At 45.2% G+C, this 24,365-nt stretch overlaps 1 protein-coding gene across 2 annotated transcripts in view; it reads left to right on the forward strand.

Moving 5' to 3' along the window:
* The window catches only part of LOC147121714 (solute carrier family 53 member 1-like), a 332,605-nt gene that overhangs the window by 301,622 nt on the left and 6,618 nt on the right, over window positions 1–24,365 (forward strand). For both annotated transcript variants that reach the window (XM_085982159.1, XM_085982160.1), the window contains exon 8: window positions 3,369–3,548. In XM_085982159.1, coding sequence (XP_085838285.1) covers window positions 3,369–3,548 — 180 coding nt within the window. The remainder of the gene's footprint in view (window positions 1–3,368; window positions 3,549–24,365) is intronic.

Raw genomic sequence — 24,365 nt, forward strand, 5'->3', positions numbered from 1 at the left:
CCGAGGTACAAAGAGTTGGAGACTACAGAAGCCGAGAATCGCTTTGCCCGATTAAAGCGAGTCTGTTATCCCATTTGAGAGTTCAATATTTATACCATTTTCCAGTGGCATTTCCTTCAAGGTTTTTTGCTGATGCAAGCTAATTATCTCTAGTCATTTTTCTGCTGACCTCTGCAACTCTTACTGCCACCTCAGCCAGAATCTTGTCTCATCTCTAGGTGTTCTATGTTTACCATATAGAACGGTGTGAATGGCAGTTGTTCCTTACTTTATGCCATCTTTACAAGGGCAGATGTTCCTTATCTTATGTGCTTCTTTACGAAGTGTAAATTAGAACACCTTATCCAGGGTGAACCATTGTTTTGTTCCCAAAAGGTCAGCCTGTCGGAGCCCTTCACCTTCTGTTTCAATAAGGTTATTTATTCAGGGCCAACAACTGTCTTACCTCAATAGCCAGAATTCTTTCACAGCTATTTCATCGTTAGGTTTCTAAATTTCCAGACCCAGTTTGTCATGTTTTAATAAGGCCAGAATTCTTTCATAAGATCGTGTTATTTGGCTTATTCCTTCACACATATACCCGCCTTTCCCTTAATACCTTGATTAATCAAAATCTTGGCAATCTCTGATTTAAAATTAACAATTGACCAAGCATCAATTGCAATTTGTGGAAGAGAGTTCCAAACTTCTACCACCCTTTGCGTGTAGAAGTATTTATTAACTTCACTCCTGAAAGTTCTGGCTCTAATTTTTAGACTATGCTTCCCTAGTCCTAGATTCCCCAACCAGCGTAAATAATTTATTTCTATCTACCTTATCATTTCCCCTTAATATCATGAAAACTTCAATCAAATCACTCCTTAACCGTCTAAATTCCAGGGAATACAGCCCTAGTTTGTGAAATCTCTCCTTATAATTTAACCCTTGGAGTCCAGGTAAATCTACACTGCACTTCCTCCAAGGCCAATATATCCTTCCTAAGGTGTGGTGCCCAGAACTGCTCACAGTATACCAGGTGTGGTCTAACCAAGGCTTCGTATAGCTGTAGCAAAACTTCTACCTCCGCGTATCCTAGTCCTCTAGATTAAAGGCCAGCATTCCACAAGCCTTTTTGATTATTTTCTGTACCTGTCCATGACATTTTAATGATCTATGTACATGGACACCAAGTCTCGTTGGACCTCCACTATTTCTAGCTTTTCATCATTTAGAATGCGCTCTGTTCTATCCTTTTTAGGTCCAAAATGGATGACCTTACATATTCCTACATTGATGGGCTTTCTATCCCATCATCTAAGTCGTTAATAAATATGATGAATAGTTGAGGCCCCAACATAAATCCCTGTGGGACACCACTGGTCACATCCTGCCAATTAGAGTACCTACACATTACCCCTAATCTCTGTCTCCTGCCACTCAGCCAATTTCTTAACCAGGCCAATAATTTGCGTTCAATTCCATGAGCTGAGCATCGATTGATGCTCAGCACGCCAAGCTAATAATCGCAATGCTTACAGTAATCTCATTTCATATTTGCATGTTTGAGACTAATCTCACCTCACTTTTTTGTATTAGTCATAGCTACACGTCTTTTATTAGGCACATGAGTTTGTGCCTGCCCTGAATAACCATTCTCATTCGATCCTGGTTCAATTTTCTCCAGTGGTAAAATGTTCCCTTATGCGCCTTGACATTGAGAGTCTCTTTGTACTGCCTGTGTTGATTATTTCATTTACAGCCTGTGTAGTCTCATTCAGAAGGTTTTGCACATTTTCTTGTGATTTTTTTTTGGCTCCTTCTGGGCTAGTTTCAAACATTGTAACTATTGCTTTCGCAGATCCCCAATGGGCACTTGGCCACCTCAAAAGAAGCAGCATTCAGCAGCCCTGCTTGACATAATGTCAGAGCTGACTCATGATGTCAAGGATTGCAGTTATCCACACTCCACGTGGCCTTGTCCTACTGCCAAGGAGGCATTCAACAGCTGCCTTTATTTGGAGCTCGGACCCATGACAAGGGGGTGGTGATCTCGCTTGGCTCCTTTATAGCCTTGCAGTCTCACCAAGGCCCTATTCCCCAACTGGACATGGCTCCTTACTGACTGGGAAAGCAGGATATATTCATTCCCATTTTACACTGAATCACTCTCTTCCCCGGCCATGTGAGCCCTCCTGCATGAATTCCCAGTGGTCGGTGCCCAGGGCTTCGATGTGCAGGGAAGGGACAGGCATAATTGTCGTGAGTCAGGGTTTTAATTCAATTAATTCTTTGATCTGTGAGGATTATGGTCCTCATTCCCTTTTTTGGAGAGCCTGGCACCGTCAAACCGAAAGAATCTGCCCCAGAGATCATTCCAGCTACTGAGGATGGCTTGGAGATAAACAACTCAATGAGTGGGGACTTGGAACTTTGTCCCCTGCTGCCATGGCACAGTGTTACAATGCAAATGAAATTCCTTGTAGGTTGTGACCACTTCGAGTGTAAATGGCTCTTGGAAGAAAGTTGAAGCACTAGATAATGAACCGAGCCAGAGAAGAATTAGATGACCTTGTGAAATCCCACTTTTGGAAGAGCTAATTACCCTCTTGGTCTGGAAGTGCAGGTAGCACAAGGGGAAGAGAACTTGAGGATGGAGAATAATAAAATATTATATCCCACCTCTCCCATATTAAGAACCTATATTCTCCCTAAACGTGATAGTTTGAAGGCACTTTGAAGCTCAAGTTCCTATAATAAGATGTGTGGGCTCAAAAAATTCAATGCATGCCGTTAGTAAAAACATGGAACAACATAATCAAGGAAACACTTGACCAGGGTTCATTTGATAACAGACTTTCTCTTGTCAAATTGTGGTTTCCTTTACAAAATGATCATTCTAGGAACTGTCTGTGCTACATATAAACGTACATATGAAAAGTCTATCAGGCCCATTATCCAACCCATTAAACAGTGGAATCCTGTGCACCACCCTAACCCAATTGCTAATAATGCAAACACCTGGGAGCAGCAAAAAAATAGAGGGGGAGAAAAATCCACATATTCACCTTTTCTCATCTCAGTTTGAATCCGTGTCCCCTGGTCCTGGAACTTGTGTTAAAATTGCACATTACATTTATAAGTATCTTGATAAAGTCCCCGCTAAGGTTACTTTCTTTAATGAGGACTATCTAGTCCTTTCCACACACAGCCCTGCTAACACCTATTCCATGTACACAATGGGATTACAGTAGATTAGATCACCATGTTAATTGCATCAGATTTTCAAGTACAAAAGGGAGGGGAATCATCCTATTGGTGTATAAGTGTGGGTATCTGTATAAAATAGATATATATATATATCTCTATTAAAAAAAAATCTCTTTTTACAGATTGCTGGCTTCCTAGGAGTCCTTTGGGGCTTGAGTCTATTCATCAGTTTGTATGGGTCATACAACTTATTTCCAATGCAAGTCAACCCTCTCATACTCTATGGGTTCATGTTCCTGTTTCTGATCAATCCCACAAAAACCTGCTACTACAAGTCTAGGTTCTGGCTCTTAAAGCTCCTGGTAAGTAAGGAGGGTTTTTTCCCCTTCAGTTATTCACACTTTTATCTTTAATTATATCTTTTTATAGTGGGAGTAAAGTACTGAATTATCTCTGTAGCTTGACCACTTTTACAAACAGAGTAATCTATTTAAAACCACCAAGTTAATGCTGAACGTGGTAAAAGCAGAATTGTCTTTTGTCTTAAGCCAAACATCGTATGTAAATTAGTCGCTGTGAAATAAATATTTAACAAAACATCGTAGGTAGGTTTATCAAATTTGCCAACATCTAATTTCCATCCTTTTTTGGGATGTTGTACATTGTATCCTCTATATTTAGTTGAGTGCTGATTTAAATGAGCCATGTTCACTCTCTGGAATTCCATGTCTAAATAGATGCATTTCTCGGAAAGCTGCGTTAAAGCTTGTTCTTACTAAAAGCCATAGTTCTGTCCCCTGCTGGGTTGTTCAGTCAGAGAAACAAGAATGCATATTACTCTGTGCATGTTTGTGAAAGATATCTTTACAATAAAAAGACCCAGACTAATGAACTGCTGCTCATAGTGGCAGTTGTTGCATACTTTGCTTTACCTAGCGGACGACTGTCAGAGTACCAGTAACAAAGCCCTTCCTAACTACGAACATACCAAAATGACGGGTAGGAAAAGACCTGCTGGTCCATCATTCCTGTCCTACACTCATGATGCCTGGGGCATCCTGACGAGACCCTTCCTACCACACTTCCCCCTGCCTCCCCAACAGGCATGTGATCTCCTGGGAGAGGCCAAAAAACAGCGCCAAATAAGGGGACATTTTCTTATTAATTTATTCTGATACACCATAGTATTAACACCATGCTCATTTGTCTGGACCACTGCACAAAACTGCCCATAATTTGGCATACTCTCAGACCGCAAAAAATAGAAGAATGTCACTTGGCACCTTCGGAGGCTGTTTTCTGACATTGTGAGGCACAATAGAGGGGATTTTACTCTGCAGCTGTACCTGACCTGGGAGTACTTGGTTGTGACACTTGACGGAAGAATTTCCAATCCCCAGTGCTAATAACCCTCAGTTTGATTGGCGCAAAAATATTACAGGTAGGTTAGAGGGGCAGGGTTCATGCAACAAGCTGGCAGTAGTCACCCAATTTGTCACCGCTGTGATTTCAGTACTTGTATGTGCCAGCATCTATCGAGTGGAAGCTGCATAGTCCACTCGGAATAACTGTTACCAGACAAAAGGATGGGTTACTTTATTCCAAAGGAACTAAGTTGGCAGTGTCTATGATCACAAATGAGAACTGGATCGCCTAGTTTTTTTTTGTGGGGAGGTTGGAACTTAATCAAATCAAGCGTCTAATCTCATCATAACACTAATATAGCAAAACTTTTTATGGGTCCTTTGCTAATAGACAATAGCATCCCTTTCTAAAACAGCCTTTTGCTCAGCCTACTTTCTTTTGTGGCTCCCAAAGGTGCAGTTTCTACATTGTTCAATGTACTGATCATCAGTAGGATTAAAAGAGCAATGTTATTTCACTGCTTCTTTTTCCCCTTGAATCAGCTTCAGATTTGGGCAAGTAAATGCACTGAATTGAAAAGCTGGTGGAGTCTGTGCAACTACTAGATTTTTCAGGGCAAGCCAGATTCTTGGGCACTTGGTGTTTTGACCCAGAATTTGCGGCCTTGATGACGGCAAAGGCAGCGTTCGCCATCATTTTGCTTTTGAAACTGACCGCAACATCAGGGTTTAGCGCTTGCTGTAGAAAGAGAAGGACAGAAGATAAAATAAATCGGAAATAGTGATCAGGAGTTTACATTCTTTGTCAGCACTAATCAGCCAAGAACCCTGCTACAATACCCTCAATAAGGCACAAAAACCCCACAGGAAAAGTGGTCCAACCGTGGCTAACAAGAGAAGTTAAAGATAGTATTAGATCAAAGGAAGAGGCTTATAATGTTACCAAAAAGAGTAGTAAGCCTGAGGATTGGGAGGATTTTAGAATTCAGCAAAGGAGGACCAAAAAATTGATGAAGAAAGGGAAAATAGAATATGAGAGTAAACTAGCGAGAGACGTAAAAACAGACTGTAAAAGCTTCTATAGATATGTAAAAAGGAAAAGATTAGCGAAAGTAAATGTGGGTCCCTTACAGGCTGAGACAGGAGAAATTATAATAGGGAATAAGGAAATGGTAGAGAAATTAAACAAATACTTTGTGTCTGTCTTCACGGAAGAAGATGCAAAAAACCTCCCAGAAATAGTGGAGAACCAAGGGTCTAGCGAGAATGAGGAACTGAAAGAAATTAGTATTAGTAATAAAAATAGTACTGGAGAAATTAATGGGACTGAAAGCTGATAAATCCCCTGGACCTGATGGCCTACATCCTAGGGTTTTGAAAGAAGTGGCTATAGAGATAGTGGATGCATTGGTTGTCATCTTCCAAAATTTAATTGATTCTAGAATGGTTCCCGCGGATTGGAAGGTAGCAAATGTAACCCCACTATTTAAGAAAGGAGAGAGAGAAAACGGGGAACAACAGACCAGTTCGCATGACATCAGTAGTAGGGAAAATGCTAGAATCTATTATTAAGGACGTGGTAACAGGGCACTTAGAAAATAATAATAGGATTGGACAGCGTCAACACTGATTAATGAAAGGGAAATCATGCTTGACAAATCAGTTAAGAGTTTTTTGAGGTTGTAACTAGCAGAATAGATGAGGGGGAACCAGTGGATGTGGTGTATTTGGATTTTCAGAAGGCATTCGATAAGGTGCCACACAAGAGGTTATTAAACAAAATTAGGGCTCATGGGATTGGGGGTTATATACTAGCATGGATTGAGGATTGGGAGCAGGTCATTTTCGGGTTGGCAGGCTGTAACTAATAGGGTACCGCAAGGATCAGTGCTTTGGGCCTCAGCTATTCAGAATCAGTATCAATGATTTGGATGAGGGGACCAAATGTAATATATCCAAGTTTGCTGATGATACAAAGCTAGGTGGGAATGTAAGTTGTGAGGAGGATGCAAAGAGGCTACACGGGGATATAGACAGGCTAAGTGAATGGGCAAGAACATGGCAAATGGAATATAATGTGGAGAAATGTGAAGTTATCCACTTTGGTAGGAAACATAGAAAAGCAGAGTATTTTTTAAATGGTGAGAGATTGGGAAATGTTGGTGTTCAGAGGGACCTGGGTGTCCTTGTACACGAATCACTGAAAGTTAACATGCAGGTACAGCAAGCAATTAGGAAAGCAAATGGTATATTGGCCTTTATTACAAGAGGATTTGAGTGGGGAACGGTAGCATAGTGGTAATGTCACTGGACTAATGATCCTCAGCCCTGCAACCCCCTGAGATCTCGGAGCTTCTCCAACTCTGGCCTCTTGTGCATCCTCGATTTTCATCACGCCACCATTGGCAGCTGTGGCGTCAGCTGCTAAGGCCCTAAGCCCCTGAATTCCCTCCCTAAACCTCTCCATCTCTCTCTCCTTCTCCAAGACACTCCTTAAAACCTACTACTTTGATCAAGCTTTTGGTCACCTGTCCTAATATCTTATGTGGCTTGGTGTCAAATTTGGGAACGGTAGTGTCGTGGTAATGCCTGGACTAATGATCCGGAGACGTGAGTTCAAATCCCACCATGGCAGCTGGGGAATTTAAATTCAGTTAATTAAATAATTCTAGAAAGTGGTAAAAACCCATCTGGTTCACTAATGTCCTTTAGGGAAGGAAATCTGCCGTTCTTACCTGGTTACTCCGGACCCCATGAAGTCTCATGGCTTCAGGTCAAACATGGGCAAGGAAACCTCCTGTTGATTACCAACTACCGCCCTGTCTCAGCTGATGAATCAGTACTTCTCCATGTTGAACACCACTTGGAAGAAGCACTGAGAGTAGCAAGGGCACAGAATGTACTCTGGGTGGGAGACTTCCAAGAGTGGCACCAGTACTGACCGAGCTGACCAAGTCATGAAGGACATAGCTGCCAGTCTGGGCCTGCGACAGGTGGTGAGAGAACCAACACGAGGGACAAACCTACTTGACCTCGTCCTCACCAATCACAGCCATTGTGGAGACGAAGTCCCGTCTTCACACTGAGGACACGTTCCATCGTGTTGTGTGGTACGACCACCGCGCTAAATGGGATGGATTCAGAACAGTTCTAGCAGTTCAAAACTGGGCATCAGTAGCAGCTGAACTGTATTCCACCACAATCTGTAACCTCATGGCCCAGCATATCCCTCACTCTACCATTGCCATCAAGCCAGGGGACCAACCCTGGTTCAATAAGGAGTGTGGAAGACCATGGCAGGAGCAGCACCAGGAGTACCTAAAAATGAGGTGCCAGCCTGGGGAAGCTGCAACAAAGGACGACATGCATGCTAAAAAACGGAAGCAGCAAGCTATAGACAGGGCTAAGCGATCCCACAATCAACGGATCAGATCAAAGCTCTGCAGTTCTGCCACATCCAGTCGTGAATGGTGGTGGACCATTAAACAACTAACAGGAGTACGAGGCTTCATGAATATCCCCATCCTCATTGATGGTGGAGCCCAGCACGTGATTGCAAAAGACAAGGCTGAAGCGTTTGCAAACATCTTCAGCCAGAAGTGCCAAGTGGATGATCCGTATCGGCCTACTCCTGAGGTCCCCACCATCACAGAAGCCAGTCTTCAGCCAATTTGATTCACTCCACGTGATATCAAGAAACAGCTGAACGCACTGGATACAGCAAAGGCTATGGGCCCTGACAACATCCCGGCTATCGTGCTTAAGACTTGTGCTCCAGAACTGGTCGCGCCTCTAGCCAAGCTGTTCCAGTACAGCTACAACACTGGCATCTATCTGACAATGTGGAAAACTGCCCAGGTATGTCCTGTCCACAAAAAGGAGGACAAATCCAATCCGGCCAATTACCGCCCCATCAGTCTACTCTCAATCATCACCAAAGTGATGGAAGGTGTCATCAACAGTGCTATCAAGCGGCACTTACTCACCAATAACCTGCTCACTGATGCCCAGTTTGAGTTCCGCCAAGACCACTCCGCTCCCGACTTCGTTACACTCTTGGTCCAAACATGGACAAAGGAGTTGAATTGCAGAGGTGAGGTGAGAGTGACTGTCCTTGACATCAAGGCAGCATTTGACCGAGTCTGGCATCAAGGAGCCCTAGTAAAACTGAAGTCAATGGGAATCGGGGGGGAAAACTCTCCGCTGGCTAGAGTCATACCTAGCACAAAGGAAGATGGTTGTGGTGGTTGAAGGTCAATCATCACAGCCCCAGGACATTGCTGCAGGAGTTCCTCAGGGCAGTGCCCTTGACATTCAACGGCATTACCATCGCCGAATCCCCCTCCATCAACATCCTGGGGGTCGCCATTGACCAGAAACTTAACTGGATCAGCCACATAAATACTGTGGCAACAAGAGCAGCTCAGAGGCTAGGTATTCTGCGGCGAGTGTCTCACCTCCTGACTCCTCAAAGCCTTTCCACCATCTACAAGGCACAAGTAAGGAGTGTGATGGAATACTCTCCACTTGCCTGCATGAGTGCAGCTCCAATAACACTCAAGAAGCTTGACACCATCCAGGATCAAGCAGCCCGCTTGATTGGCACCCCATCCACCACTTTAAACATTCACTCCCTCCACCACCGGTGTACCGTGGCTGCAGTGTGTACCATCTACAAGATGCACTGCAGCAACTCTCCAAGGCTTCTTCGGCAGCACCTCCCAATCCCGCGACCTCTTCCATCTAGAAGGACAAGGGCAGCTGGCGCATGGGAACACTACCACCTCCAAGTCACACTCCATCCTGGCTTAGAAGTATATCGCCGATCCTTCAACGTCGCTGAGTGAAAATCCTGGAACTCCCTACCAAACAGCACTGTGGGAGTACCTTCACCACCAGAACTACAGCGGTTCAAGAAGGACTCTAAGGCGGTTCACCACAACCTTCTCGAGGGCAATTAAGGATGGGCAGTAAAGGCTGGCCTTGCCAGCGACGCCTACATCCCGTAAACAAATAAAAAAAAAAAGAGTAAAAATGTCTTACTGCAATTATATAGGGCCCTGGTGAGACCACACCTGGAGTATTGTGTGCAGCTTTGGTCTCCTTACCTAAGGAAGGATATACTTGCCATGGAGGTTCATCAGGCTGATTCCTGGGATGGGGGATTGTCCTATGAGGAGAGATTGAATAGATTAGGCCTATATCTCTGGAGTTTAGAAGAATGAGAGGTGATCTCATTGAAACATGCAAAATTCTTACTGGACTTGACAGGGTAGATGCAGGGAGGATGTTTCCCCTGGCTGGGGATTCTAGAATAAGGGGTGGGCCATTTAGGACTGAGCTGAGGAGAAATTTCTTCGCTCAGAGGGTGGTGAATCTTTGGAATTCTCTACTTCAGAGAGCTGTGGAGGCTCAGTCGTTGAGTCTATTCAAGATAGAGATCGATAGATTTTTGGATATTAAGGGAATCAATGGATATGGGGATAGTGCAGGAAAGTAGAGTTGAGGTAGAAGATCAGCTATGATATTGAATGGTGGAGCAGGCTCAAGGAGCTGAATGGCCTACTCCTGCTCCTATTTCTTATTTTCTTCTGTAAGCGCATGTGGATAATTGGATATATCAATTTGTTCCGAGGGTTGGGAAGTACTTGACAGTGTTCTAATCCTTGCGGAACCCAACCCGGACAAAGTACTGCTCTCGCTGGTATTTCTAACAGAGTGAGCTCCAGTTTAATCGATGTCAACAGAGTTGTGTGTTGGAGATGGGATTTCTATCCCAACCCGAACACAACCACAGCTGATCTTGCCAAATGGGTCAGATATTGGAAATTGCCAGAAGTGGAGCAATTTATGTTGTTTATACTATTTGTGAAAGATTAGACTTTTAGGTTAAAATCCAGTGGCATTCCAGGGAACTTGCATTGTGTGGAAGAGTAGCATCCACTAATTTGAAGATTAATAAACAGAGCCAGTGATCACTGCAAAAACTGTGCGGCACACAAATACGAGATGTGCCTCTGTTTAATGCACTGGAAAATTGTAATGCTGCATTTATTTTGCTTGCCACAGTAATGGTCAAGTAGCTGTCATGTGCTAGAAAGAAAGAAAAACTTGCATTTATATAGCGCCTTTCACGACCTCAGGACGTCCCAAAGCACTTTACAGCCAATGGACTATTTTTGAAGTGTAATCACTGTTGTAATGTAGGAAACGCGGCAGCCAATTTGCACACAGCAAGCTCCCAGAAACAGCAATGTGATCATGATCAGATAATCTGTTTTTGTTATGTTGATTGAGGGATAAATATTGGCCAGGACACCAGGGATAACTCAAAAGCAAAATACTGTGATTGCTGGAAATCTGAAATAAAAACAGAAAAGGAAAACGATTGCAAGAGACAGTAAATTGTAACACCGAGTTGATTTTTAAAAACAAAAAGCGGTTTGAAGTGAAATTGCCTGCCCCGATTACACAACAGTGTGCTCTATGGGGCCAGTGTTACAATAATCCATTTCAAATTAACTGGTGAGTAACTGTACTTGGATCTAAGCCGCTGCCTCGCAAACACAGTAGGTCCAGTGAGTGACCACTTTAATGGCACACAAACAGGCCTTTGCACTGTGTGGGGTTTTCTTTGGTGGTGCTGTTATGTTTGACATGCATCAAAGGGTGAGGCTGAGTTTATGCATCCCTGGGGAAATCTTCAATATTGTAAATGCAAAATTGCTCCATCTAATGCATTTTTTGGATATAAAATGGACTCTTTGCAATCATAATTTGTTTAATTTTCTTAACTTATTAGAAATGTTTTAAATTTAATGGAGTTAGCATTGCCTGAGGCTATGTGCATTCAAAATTAATGCAGACCAAGGTCCTCCACAGGGTATACGGCTCCCTAAGGAAATAAGACAGGAGCAGCATTTGAAGCTTCAATATATGCTGGAGACATAGGAAATTTTCTTACTGTGTGTGTTGTGAGGGAGTCTGTAGGGAATGAGATTGTTGCATGTTCCTGCCTGTAGCATACTTCTCAGTATTGATTCGCTCACCCTCCACTCACATTCATATTTTCTCTCTCCCATCTTTCCCTCTTGTTCTCACTCTTTCCCTCCTTGCTTTTATCTCTGTCCATTTCTCTTTTCCTTCCCTTTGTTTGTCTCTCCAATTCTCTCACCTTTCTCCGATCCAAATCGCTCTCCCAACCCTTTCTCTCGGTACCCTTATTAACTCCCACTAAGTCCCCCACTCTCTTCCTCCTGCCCTGTTTCCCAACCCCCCTTTTATCCCTTCATCCTACCCTGTTCCCCCTCTTTTCTGCTACCCGCCCGTCCTATTCCATCCCTCTTTTCTCCCTCCTGTCTGTCCTTTTTCCTCCCACCCACCTTTTGTCCCTTGCTCCCGTCCTGTTCCCCTCTTTTATTTTTGCCCTCCCTCCCGCCTGTCCTGTTCCCCTTTCCTCCCAGCCACTCCCCTTGCCCCCGTTCTCTCTGCCAAATTTTTTAACTCATTTCTCGATCTTTGTGGACAATAGTAATTGTGTCCAATAAACAATTATTCTTGGTCTGTATAAGACAATCCCATTACAGTGTGGATCCCTGTAATCCCTTATCTGAGATTCATAATGTGTAATAGTGAGATGCAGACTGTAATTACTTTGCATAATGTGTTTAGTAAAACATTAAGGGCTAGAAATTCATCTCCTTACCGACACTCCGTAGCGCCATGAAATGGCGATAAAATGGCGGTTGCCACTCTTTCGCTAGCTGGTGGCGGGTTCCGCAGTGGCCGCCATATTGTTCTCCCCCTTTGCGCTGCCGGTAACTGGCAGCGCCCTGGAAAAAGAATGGCAGAATGGCGGCATGGTGACGTCAATCGACGTGCAACGCTGACTTAACGTCACCAACGCAAGCTTCGACCCTTGCGCTGACAGCTCCTTTGTGGCCGGAAGATCCGGGATAGAATCATCCGCCTGCGGTCCCACTGGCTGGGCAGGCTGCCTCTTCTTGTTGACTCACTGGCTGGGCAATTTGCATTTCTTGGGTGTGTGAAATGAGGAAGACACAAGGGTGGAGTTGTGCTGATGGGAGGGCGGAAAACAAGAAGTGCATGCCAGAAGGAGGATAACCTACGAGTATACCAGCATCTTGAATCCTTTCAGCCCTGCCGCTGGCCAAGGGCTCAACCATACCCCTGCCAAGAATGACTTATACCGTCTCCTCCAAGGGAGTGAGGTGAGGCTAGGAATGGGAGATGTACCTTGTCATTGGTGTAGATTGTTGGTAGGTGAGTGATTGGAGGTCGTACATTGAGCAGTGTGTGAGGCTAGTGGTGTAGTTGGTAGGAGACGGCTTTTCAAGATGCATTCACTGACCTTGATCAGTGGTATGAGGTCATGAAGCTTCTTTGGGCACTGGAGCTAGGTGGTGGGGTGACACTGCTGGCAGTGACGACCTTAGTGATGTACTCCCACATCGTTCTTTCTGGAGGGCCGCTCTTGCAGTGTTGACCCCCTGGACAAAGCTGGAGTGCTGTGTGTGAGACCCTCGGTGCCCCTTCCCTGGTTTGCTGAGACATTTGTATTAGTGCTGAGGCAGTTTTCCCATTTGTTGAGGTTAGGAAGGTAATTCAGCTTTAACGGCTGAATATTCACATTTGGAACTTCTTTTAAATGTTGAATATTTTTTAAAAGGCAGAAAGGGTTGAAAAATGTATTGGTTCACTGCATTTTATTTTGTATTGCTTCAGTGTGCATGGCCCCTTTAATTCTCAGACCTCTTCATTGCCCACAATTCCTTGCGAGCTCCACAGCTTTGCTCACAGAGGCTGAGGGAAGCACCAACGCCGGACCCGGACAGAAACTTCATCCCGGATCCCTCCAGCAACGCCACCAGGACGGCATTGCACGGAAGGTGAGCGCTGCGCCACCTATCTCCATGCCCCCCAGACCAATTTGACTCGATTAGCGTTGCAGCCATTTCCAGTGGCTGTTAACTGCCCGGCAACTTTGCTGACAAACAAGACTTTTTCCCCCCTAACCCTTTAAATGTATGGTGTATTAAATACCTTGTGTACAGAAGATTCTGCAAAGCAGATGAAATGTTGTGGTAATTTCACTGAAGATGGCCTAGTACATAAATATATCACCTGGTGTAGTACTAAGCACTGCAGCCCTGAACGTACCAGGTTTAAATATATTGATCTCAGCCAGGATAGCAGTTGGGTCCTACAAACTACATCAGGGCCCCTACACTAAAGATTCAACCAGGATTCTCGCTTCAGGTTACTATCCAGTGACCTCAGCTGGAAACCCTTAGAGGCTAAGACAGGGAAATTATTATGGGGAATAAGAAAATGGCAGAAACGTTAAACAAATATTTTGTATCTGTCTTCACAGTAGAAGACACAAAAAGCATACCAAAAATGGTGGGGAACCAAGGGTCTAATGAGGGTGAGGAACTTAATGTAATTAATATACAGTAAGTAGAAAAAAAGTACGAGAGAAACTAATGGGACTAAAAGCCAACAAATCCCCTGGACCTGACGGCCTACATCCTAGAGTTCTAAAAGAGGTGGCTGAAGAGATAGTGGATGCATTGGTTTTCATCTTCCAAAATTCCCTAGATTCTAGAATGGTCCCAGCGGATTGGAAGGTCGCAAATGTAACACCGCTATTCAAGAAAGGAGAGAGAGAAAAAACAGGGCACTACAGGCCAGTTAGCCTGACATCAGTCGTCGGGAAAATGCTGGAATCCATTGTTAAGGAAGTGGTAACAGGGCACTTAGAAAATCATAACATGATTAGGCAAAGTCAACATGGTTTTATGAAAGGGAAATCTTGTTTGACAAATTTATTAGAGTTATTTGAGGATGTAACCAGCAGGGTAGATAAAGGGGAACCAGTGGATGTAGTATATCTGGATTTCCAAAAGGCATTCGATAAGGAGCCACATAAAAGGTTATTACACAAGATTAGGGCTCGGGGTTGGGGATAATATAGTAGCATGGATAGAGGATTGGTTAACGGACAGAAAACAGAGAATAGGGATAAACGGATCTTTTTCAGGTTGGCAGGCTGTAACTAGTGGGTTGCCACAAGGATCAGTGTTGGGGCCTCAGCTATTTACAATCTATATTAATGACCTAGATGAAGGGACTGAGTGTAATGTATCCAAGTTTGCTGATGATACAAAGCTAGGTGTTGAGGAGAACACAGAGTCTGCAAAGGGATATAGATAGACTAAGTGAGTGGGCAGTAAGGTAGCAGATGGAGTATAATGTAGGGAAATGTGAGGTTATTCACTTTGGTAGGAAGAATAGAAAAACAGAATATTTTTTAAATGGTGAGAAACTTTCTCTGCCACAGAAGGCAGTTGAGGCCAATTCATTAAATATATTCAAGAAGGAGTTAGATATATTTCTTAAGGCTAAAGGGATCAAGGGATATGGGGAGAAGGCAGGGACAGGGTACTGAGTTTGGATGATCAGCCATGATCTCATTGAATGGCGGAGCAGGCTCGAGGGGCCGAATGGCCTACTCCTGCTCCTATCTTCTATGTTTCAAATGTTGGTGTTCAGATAGATTTGGGTGTCCTCGTGCAAGAAACACAAAGCTAGCATGCAGGTACAGCAAGCAATAAGGAAGGCAAATGCTTTTATTGCAAGGGGGTAGAGTATAAGAGTAAAGAAGTCTTGCTACAATTGTACAGGTCCTTGGTGAGACCACACCTGGAGTACTGTGCATAGTTTTGGTTTCCTTATCTAAGGAAGGATATACTTGCCTTTGAGGCAGTGCAACAAAAGTTCGCTAGATCGATTCCTGTGATAAGAGGGCTGTCCTATGATGAGAGATTGTGTAGAATGGGCCTATACTCTCATTGAAACATACAAGATTCTGAAGGGGATTGACAGGATAGATGCTGGCTGGAGTGTCTAGAACTAGGGGGCATAGTCTCAGGATAAGGGGACGACCATTTAAGACTGAGATGAAGAGGAATTTCTTCACTCAGAGGGTTGTGAATCTTTGGAATCCTCACCCCAGAGGGCTGTGAATGCTGAGTCTTTGAAATTATCCATGGCTGAGATCGATAGATTTTTGGACACTAGGGGAATCGAGGGATATGGAGATCGGGCGGGAAAGTGGAGTTGAGGTTGATGATCAGCCATGATTTTATTGAATGGCGGAGCAGGCTCGAGGGGCTGTATGGCCTACTCCTGCTCCTATTTCTTATGTTTTTATATGTATGTGGTTAATGAATGAGGACAGGATTAGGCTGTGGTGCCCTCCATTGTTGATTTAGCCTACTGATACTTGCCATCAAGGCTCACGCATGAGAATGATGCCACTGGTAGGAATTACCTGTGTTGTTGACAATGGTGATCTGTCCCAGTAGCGCACTAATCATGCCTGAGTGATTACACCAGCTCATGGTGTTGGAGTTTATCCTCCACATGAGCGGTGGTCCTAATAAGAACATAAGAAATAAGAACAGGTGTAGGCCATTTGGCCCTTCGAGCCTGCTCCGCCATTCAATAAGATCATGACTGATCTTCTACCTCAACTCCACTTTCCTGCATTATCCCCATATCCCTTGATTCCCTTAATATCCAAAAATCTATCAATCTCTGTCTTGAATATACTCAATGACTGAGCCTCCACAGCTCTCTGGGGTAATCCCATGTGCCTGCCATGTTCCCACATCTCTCTATCTCCTTTCCTTCAACCACCTATCTAACCTATTCTTAAAAGTTGACATGGCCTCTGCTTCAATCACTGACTCCGGTAGTGAATTCCACAACCTCTCAACCCTCTTTGTAGTAAACAGTTTTTCTTGCTCTTTGTCCTAAACCGCTTGCCTTTAACTGTATAACTAATGGCCCTTATTCTAGGCCCCTCAACCACTGTAAACATTCTGTTTCCATCTATTGTGTCCCAACGCCTCTATGAAATCACCCCTTAACCTCCTCTGTTCTATCAAAAACAGCTTTGAATAGTCGTTGCATACTTTAAATAAGGTTGTCAACTGTGGTTGAACGTATTCCTGGGGATTTCTTCACATGACCGCCTGTCTCCTACCGCCTCGGTCAAACAGCCATTGTCCCCCCAACTTCAATATTGTTATAACTAATAAACGAAAGTGTTCAAAGAAAATGGAAATAATGCACAACTTTTTTTTTAATGCCCCTATGGTTTTTCTCCCGGGTTTTTTGTTTGCAGCCGTGTCCAGGAGATTAATCTTTAATTCATGGAGACTCGGGACAATCTGGGAGGGCTGGCAACCCCAGCATTAACCTTAGTTCCAATAGGTTGGGCTTTAAGCCTGAGAAATTACATTGCTTTTGGCCGTCCATTGTGGGATTATCCATTTTGATCAGGAACTGCAGATGTCAATAATCCATAATACATTTACAGAAGATAGTCCTCGTCGATGCTGTGGTGAAAAGGGATGTGCTGAAGGGATATAAAAGGAATTGAGTATGTTTTGTAATTGGTTTTCTGAAAGGCCACTGTGGCAGCTGGCTGAGTGCAGAATTTCTAATCAAGTGTAATAATGCACATTTACAAACAATGGCAGCTGATTGACAGGCCAGTAATTGCAGGAATTGAATGCACTGTACCTTGCTAAAACAGCACAAATTCCACAAAAGCTGATGAGCATTTCTATGTGCTTCAGTAATATATTTAGCCAGCGATAAATTACCACGGAGAGGAACAAACGTCTAAACAATTGAACCATCGTTGTAGTGTTGAAGTAATGTTATTTTTCCACTGAAGTAAACAGTTATTGAATAGCAGTTCCAAAGAGCTGTCATTTTTCTGGTTTTTCTCTCTCCCAGTTCTTTGCTGTCTCCTCTGCTGAAGGCATTGACTCATCGTTAGGATACAGATTCATCGTCTGCTTCCTGGTCCTAGTGGCCATCGTTCATGGGAGAACCTTGACATTGGGTGTTGGTGTCACAGCTGACCTAAATCCACTCCTTACCCAATGTGAGCACACGCATAATGTCAGCAAGGGGGAGGAGACAGTGGCTAGTGATCAGGAGTGGGAACTAAGGCTAACCCCCACCCGCACCTCCCATCCACCATCCCCTGGTCCAGAGCTACAGAAGCCTCCTGAGCTCGGATAACACTGATCAAAGGCTGAAGCATGGATCCTTATTGTCTATATGGCCCAGTGACTCGCTGGATAAACTCTTTGAGCCATCAACAACTTGTATTTATATAGCGCCTTTAACATAGTAAAACATCCCAAGGCGTTTCACAGGAGTGTAATCTTTGACACCTCAGGGGAGCGCATGAGGTTTTGTTTTTGAAGAAACTCTTGTCCTGACATTTGGTGTAAAAACAAAGTAGTTGGCATCCAACCATTCATGTAGTAATGCATTTGGATCAACTAATGAACCGTCACAGCGTCCAAGTATATCCACCAACTCACAGTCACCGTTCTTGGTATTCAGTTAAGACATTCCATTTCGAACTCTGCAGTTTAATTAAATATAGCAGCTAATCTATGGCATATATTGCTGAAACTCTTGATGTGTTACCTACTAATTTATTGTCACAAAATCCTGGTAACACTATATTATGATACACTAGCTGGAGTGCCCGGCGGTGCCGAGGCTTTTTCGAGGGCATGTTGTTATTGGAAGAGAGAGAGAGAGCGCGACTGGGGGGAAGAGAGAGCGCGACTGGGGGGGAAGAGAGAGCGCGACTGGGGGGAAGAGAGAGCGCGACTGGGGGGAAGAGAGAGAGCGACTGGGGGGAAGAGAGAGCGACTGGGGGGAAGAGGGGGGAAGGAGGGGGGAGAAGGGAAGGGGGAGGGAGGGATGGGGGAGGGAGAAAGGGAAGGGGGAGGGGGGGGAGTCCCCGAGCCCCTGTCCCGAGCCCCGCCCTCCCGAGCGCCGCCCCCCGATGTCCCGAGCCCCGCCCTCCCGAGCACCGATCTCCCGAGGCCCGATCTCCCGAGCCCCCCCCCCGATCTCCCGAGGCTCGCGCCCCCCCCCCCCATGATCTCCGGAGCCCCGCCCTCCCGCTGCGCTCTCCCGAGCCCCGCGCGCGCGCCCTCCCGAGCTCCGCCTTCCCGAGCACCGGCCTCTGGAGCCCCGCCCTCCCGCTGTGCTCTCCCGAGCCCCGCGTGCGCGCCCTCCCGAGCTCCGCCTTCCCGAGCCCCGCCCCCCCGCCCGAGCCGGCTTCAAGACCAGAGAGACGCCGCCGCGCAACCTACCGCGTGAGTCCCAGCTGGACTCAAGTCGCGCTCCGGGCGGAAGATGACGCGGGCGCTGACTCCCGCCCTGCCCGCCTTTACTAAGATGGCGGTGGTGGCGACGCTCGGCTCAGGCCCGCCCCCTCCAGCCTTCACAAAGATGGTGGCGATCGCTGGCCTTTTGTTGATCACGACGGGAGGCGCCTAGCTCGGGCGTGGCTGGTCAACAGACGCCCAGGCTTTGAGGCCTGGAAAAACGGTGAAAGGTAGGAAAATTATAGAGGTTAGACAAAAGATTTACAAATTAATGAACTTTTTTAAAAAAACAATTTGTCTTTTAAAAGCAACTTTTTTTTTGCTGGAAATGTAGATTTGAAAAGAAACACGCAGAAAGCGGGAAAAAGAAAGGAAAAGTTTGGAATCAAGATGGCGGCGACTCACCTCGGTTCAGAAAGATAAGGCCCGCCCACACACGCACCAATTGGTGGACCGTCAGGTCACCGAAGCGTAGGATTGGTCAATCGTCCCGTCACTCGACCGTAGGAGGGCCCGCCCGCAAGCGCCAGGAACCCGCCGTACGGTTGGTCGACCTCGATGTCACTCGATGCTAATGAGCGGATAATGAGCGGAATGTTGAACGTTTTTTGGATACCGCGGGCGCAATTTTTGTCTGGCCGAAACGTAAATACGCTTAGGACGGTTCTGGAATCGTCGGCTTTCTTTCGATGTAACACACGTGTAGGTACGCTCTATAACTTTCGAGTTTATTCAATACAGACAGACAGACGGAATGACAGACAGACAGAAGTATCCTTTTATATATGTAGACTAGCTGGAGTGCCCGGCGGTGCCGAGGCTTTTTCGAGGGCATGTTGTTGGAAGAGAGAGAGCGCGCGACTGGGGGGGAAGAGAGAGAGCGACTGGGTGGAAGAGAGACGGGGAAGGGAGGGGGGAGAAGAGGGGGAGTCCCCGATCTCCCGCCCCCGCGATCTCCCGATGTCCCCGCCCGAGCTGGCTTCAAGACCAGAGACGCCGCCGCGGCGCAACCTACCGCGTGAGGCCCGGCCGGACTCAAGTCGCGCTCCGGGCAGAAGATGACGCGGCCGCTGACTCCCGCCCGCCTTTACTAAGATGGCGGCAGTGGCGACGCTCAGCTCAGGCCTGCCCCCTCCAGCCTTCACAAAGATGGCGGCGATCGCTGGCCTTTTGTCGATCGCGACGGGAGGCGCCTAGCTCGGGCGTGGCTGGTCAACAGACGCCCACGCTTTGAGGCCTGGAAAAACGGTGAAAGGTAGGAAAATTATAGAGGTTAGACAAAAGATTTACAAATTAATTAACTTTTTTAAAAAAACAATTTGTCTTTTAAAAGCAACTTTTTTTTTGCTGGAAATGTAGATTTGAAAAGAAACACGCAGAAAGTGGGAAAAAGAAAGGAAAAGTTTGGAATCAAGATGGCAGCGACCCACCTCGGTTCAGAACGATAAGGCCCGCCCACACATGCACCGATTGGTGGACCGTCAGGTCACCGAAGCGTAGGATTGGTCAATCGTCCCGTCACTCGACCGTAGGAGGGCCCGCACGCGCCAGGAACCTGCCGTACGATTGGTCGACCTCGACATCACTCGATGCTAATGAGCGGATAATGAGCGGAATGTTGAACGTTTTTTGGATACCGCGGGTGCAATTTTTGTCTGGCCGAAACGTAAATATGCTTAGGACGGTTCTGGAATCGTCAGCTTTCTTTCGACGTAACACATGTGTAGGTACGCTCTATAACTTTCGAGTTAATTCAATACAGACAGACAGACAGACGGAATGACAGACAGATGTATCCTTTTATTTATATATATAGATGAGCGAAAGGTGTATGCCATTGCGTAATGTCTTGCCGTTTTAGCTCTCCATCTCCGTTCTCTGTTACTTTCAGGTAGAACCGTACCCCAATGAGTGAATGCATGTCAGTGGAACAAGGGTGTGGGGGAGCAGAGCTGACAAAGCAAATATAGAATGGAAGGGCTTGAATTAGGCAGGATTTACTGTAGCTGTGGTTTACTATAAACTTTTTGAGAGATTAGGTAAGAGCACTGTTAGAAGCATTGTAGTCATAAAATACTTGCATGGTATTCTTCAGAAACAGTGTATTTTAACAGTTCCTACCATCAACTCTATTAGAAATCATCCGTACATAAGGGCTATCTTCATGTTTTGTCAGTGCTATATGTTATTTCAGATATATATGCCTGTACTTAATAAATATATTTAAACAAATAGGGCCTCTGCAACATCACATGTCAGGAGTGGCTCAGTGGTTGCACTCTCGCCTCTCAGTCAGAAGGTTATGGGTTCGAGTCCCGCTCCAGAAGCTGGAGCGCATAATCTTGCCTGACACTCCAGTGCAGTACTGAGGGAATATTATACTGTCAGAGGTGCCGTCTTTCGGATGAGATGTCAAACCGAAGCCTGGCCTGCCCTCACAGGTGGATGTAAAAGACCCCATAGCGCTATTCGAAGAAGAGCAGGAGAGTTCTCCCTGGTGTCCTGGCCAGTATTTGTTCCTCAACCAACATTAATAAAAAAAAGCAGTTTAATTGGTCATTTATCGCATTGCGGTATGTGGGATCTTGCTGTGCATCAATTATTTGCCATGTTTGCCTGCCTAAGTGAATACACTTCAAACATAATTCATTGGCTGTGAAGTGCTTCAGGACGTTCTGAGGACTTTGAAAGGTGCTCCATAAACACGGGTTATTTTAAAGGGACAAGCAATATTTAAATGAGATTTAACAGGGCTCTCGAGGAATGTCATAGACGAGCACAAATAATCTGAAGGAATAAATGGTAAACCTCATACGAAAATTTAGAAATTACTCCTTTAACCATTGCACTCCTTATGTGCAGCTGGAGGTTTAACAGAACCCATATCTCCACTGGTCAATAAGACTATATATGATTCATCAGAGCTCTCAGTCAAACCCATGCCACAGATTCCGCCCCAAAGGGATATCCGGTCAGGGAAGTATAAAGTGGTGCTTTCACTGGCATGACATCATTTCAGTTCTTAACATTTCACACAAAAATACACTATTTTAAGTTGTCTTTTTTTAGAACTCTGAAACCTTCAGTTAAAATCATCTACTTAAAGAGATTTTAGCTTTTTAACTGAATCACAAACCACCTACAATTTGCCAGAAATGAACATTTAAGAAGCGGTGCATTTTCCACCCCACCAATAGCTCAGTGACCTCATCCAGTCGCTGAGCCATGTAAACCAGAAAGGACCCAGCTTTGATCTGTGGTCTATGCTTAGTTACCTACTCTCAGCTGGGACTGCGCTGGAGGTTTTGCAATTCAAGAGGTGCCAATTGGCCAGGTTTCCCATTGTTGATCTGCTTGAAAGTGGATGTAGTGGAGGACAGGGTTCCCCTGCCAGCACTCACGATCACGGATTATACAGGAATAATGGGTACTTGGACAAGGTACAATTGGTTAATGGGCATCTGTGCAAAAGTGGCCAGCAAGGAGTCAATGTCTTCACAAGTGGAGGGGGGGGAAATTGTTTTTAAAAAAAAAAAAGAAAATGAATGTCAACTTGCTCCTGGGACAATACAGCTCTTTAAATACAGACTCCCAGCTATAGCACAGGGCATCTGCAGAATGAATTCTATAGACTCTGGAACAGTACCCATGGATTGGCGGGTAGCTAATGTTACCCCAATGTTCAAAAAAGGTAGAGAGAAAACAGGGAATTACTGACATCGGTAGTGGGGAAAATGCTAGAGTCCATTATAAAGGATGTAATAGCAGAGCACTTGGAAAAAAGTGACCGGATCGGACAAAGTCAACATGGCTTTACAAAAGGTAAATTGTGCTTGACTAATCTACTGGAATTTTTTGAGGATGTAACTGGTAAAATAGATAAGGGAGAACCAGTGGATGTGGTGTATTTGGATTTTCAAAAGGCTTTCGATAAGGTCCCGCATAAGAGATTAGCGTGTAAAATTAAGGCACATGGGATTGGGGGCAAGGTATTGACTTGGATAGAGAACTGGTTGGCAGACAGAAAGCAAAGAGTTGGAATAAACGGCTCTTTTTCCGAGTGGCAGGCAGTGACTAGTAGGGTACCGCAGGGATCAGTCCTTGGACCCCAGCTATTCACAATATATATTAATGATCTGGACGAGGGAACTAGATGTAATATCTCCAAGTTTGCAGACGACACAAAGCTGGGTGGGCGTGTGTGCTGTGAGGAGGATGCCGAGAAACTCCAGTATGATTTGGACAGGTTGGGTGATTGGGCAAAAGCATGGCAGATGCAATATAACGTGGATAAATGTGAGGTTATCCACTTTGGTGTCAAAAACAGGAAGGCAGATTATTATCTAAATGGCAATAGATTGGGAGAAGGGGAAGTGCAATGAGACCTGGGCGTCCTTGTGCACCAGTCGCTGAAAGTAAGCATGCAGGTGCAGCAGGCGGTTAAGAAGGCAAATGGTATGTTGGCCTTCGTAGCGAGAGGATTTGAGTACAGGAACAAGGATGTCTTGCTGCAGTTGTACAGGGCCTTGGTGAGGCCACATCTTGAGTATTGTGTGCAGTTTTGGTCACCTTATCTGAGGAAGGATGTTCTTGCCATGGAAGGAGTGCAGCGAAGATTCACCAGGCTGATACCTGGGATGGCAGGAATGAAGTATGAGGAGAGATTGGGTCGATTGGGCTTGTACTCGCTGGAGTTTAGAAGAATGAGAGGAGATCTCATCGAAACTTACAAAATTCTAACTGGACTAGACAGACTAGATGCTGGAAGGATGTTCCCGATGGTCGGGGAGTCCAGAACCAGGGGTCACAGTCTAAGGATAATGCCCCCATTTAGGACAGAGATGAGGAGGAATTTCTTCACCCAGAGAGTGGTGAACCTGTGGAATTCTCTACCAAAGAAGGCAGTAGAGGCCAATTCATTAAATATATTCAAGAAGGAGTTAGATATATTTCTTAAGGCTAAAGGGACCAAGGGATATGGAGAGAAGGCAGGGACAGGGTACTGAATTTGGATGATCAGCCATGATCTCATTGAATGGCGGAGCAGGCTCGAGGGGCCGAATGGCCTACTCCTTCTCCTATCTTCTATGTTTCTATGAAGCATCCTCCGCTCTTATCTGATTAACCTGCCTCAACCTCTAGCCTCAGCATAGCATCTTCCGACTGCGCCCTACGTTGTGGTAGTTCCATTTCCCACACCAGTCATCTCTGTATGGGTGATTTTGCCAATTTCAAGTAGGAAATATGCCCAAAGTTGGAGCCAACAGAGAGAGGAAACTTTCTAGTTGGACTGGATTTGAACTCAGGCTCCGGGTCTGAAAGGGCACTGTGCCACCCAATTCTCCTATGCTGTATCAGTTTATATTCCATGGGTGAACTGAACCATTCTACCTGTGACTTGCTCAAGAGTGATGTGGGGGAGGTTGCAATGTAAAAGCCAGTTACGCAGATTCGCAAACCCTATTCATTGTATGTGAGCTAAGTATCGATCTGCTGATTTTAGAAAAGGAATAGATGGTGTGTTGAAAAGTGACTCCAATTGACCAGTCATCTGAAACTTCTGTTAGTCACCAAAGGC

This window comes from Somniosus microcephalus, chromosome 3 (genome assembly GCF_052327205.1).
Source record: "Somniosus microcephalus isolate GS21.2 chromosome 3, FLI_Smic_1.0, whole genome shotgun sequence".
NCBI classification, from domain to species: Eukaryota; Metazoa; Chordata; class Chondrichthyes; order Squaliformes; family Somniosidae; genus Somniosus; species Somniosus microcephalus.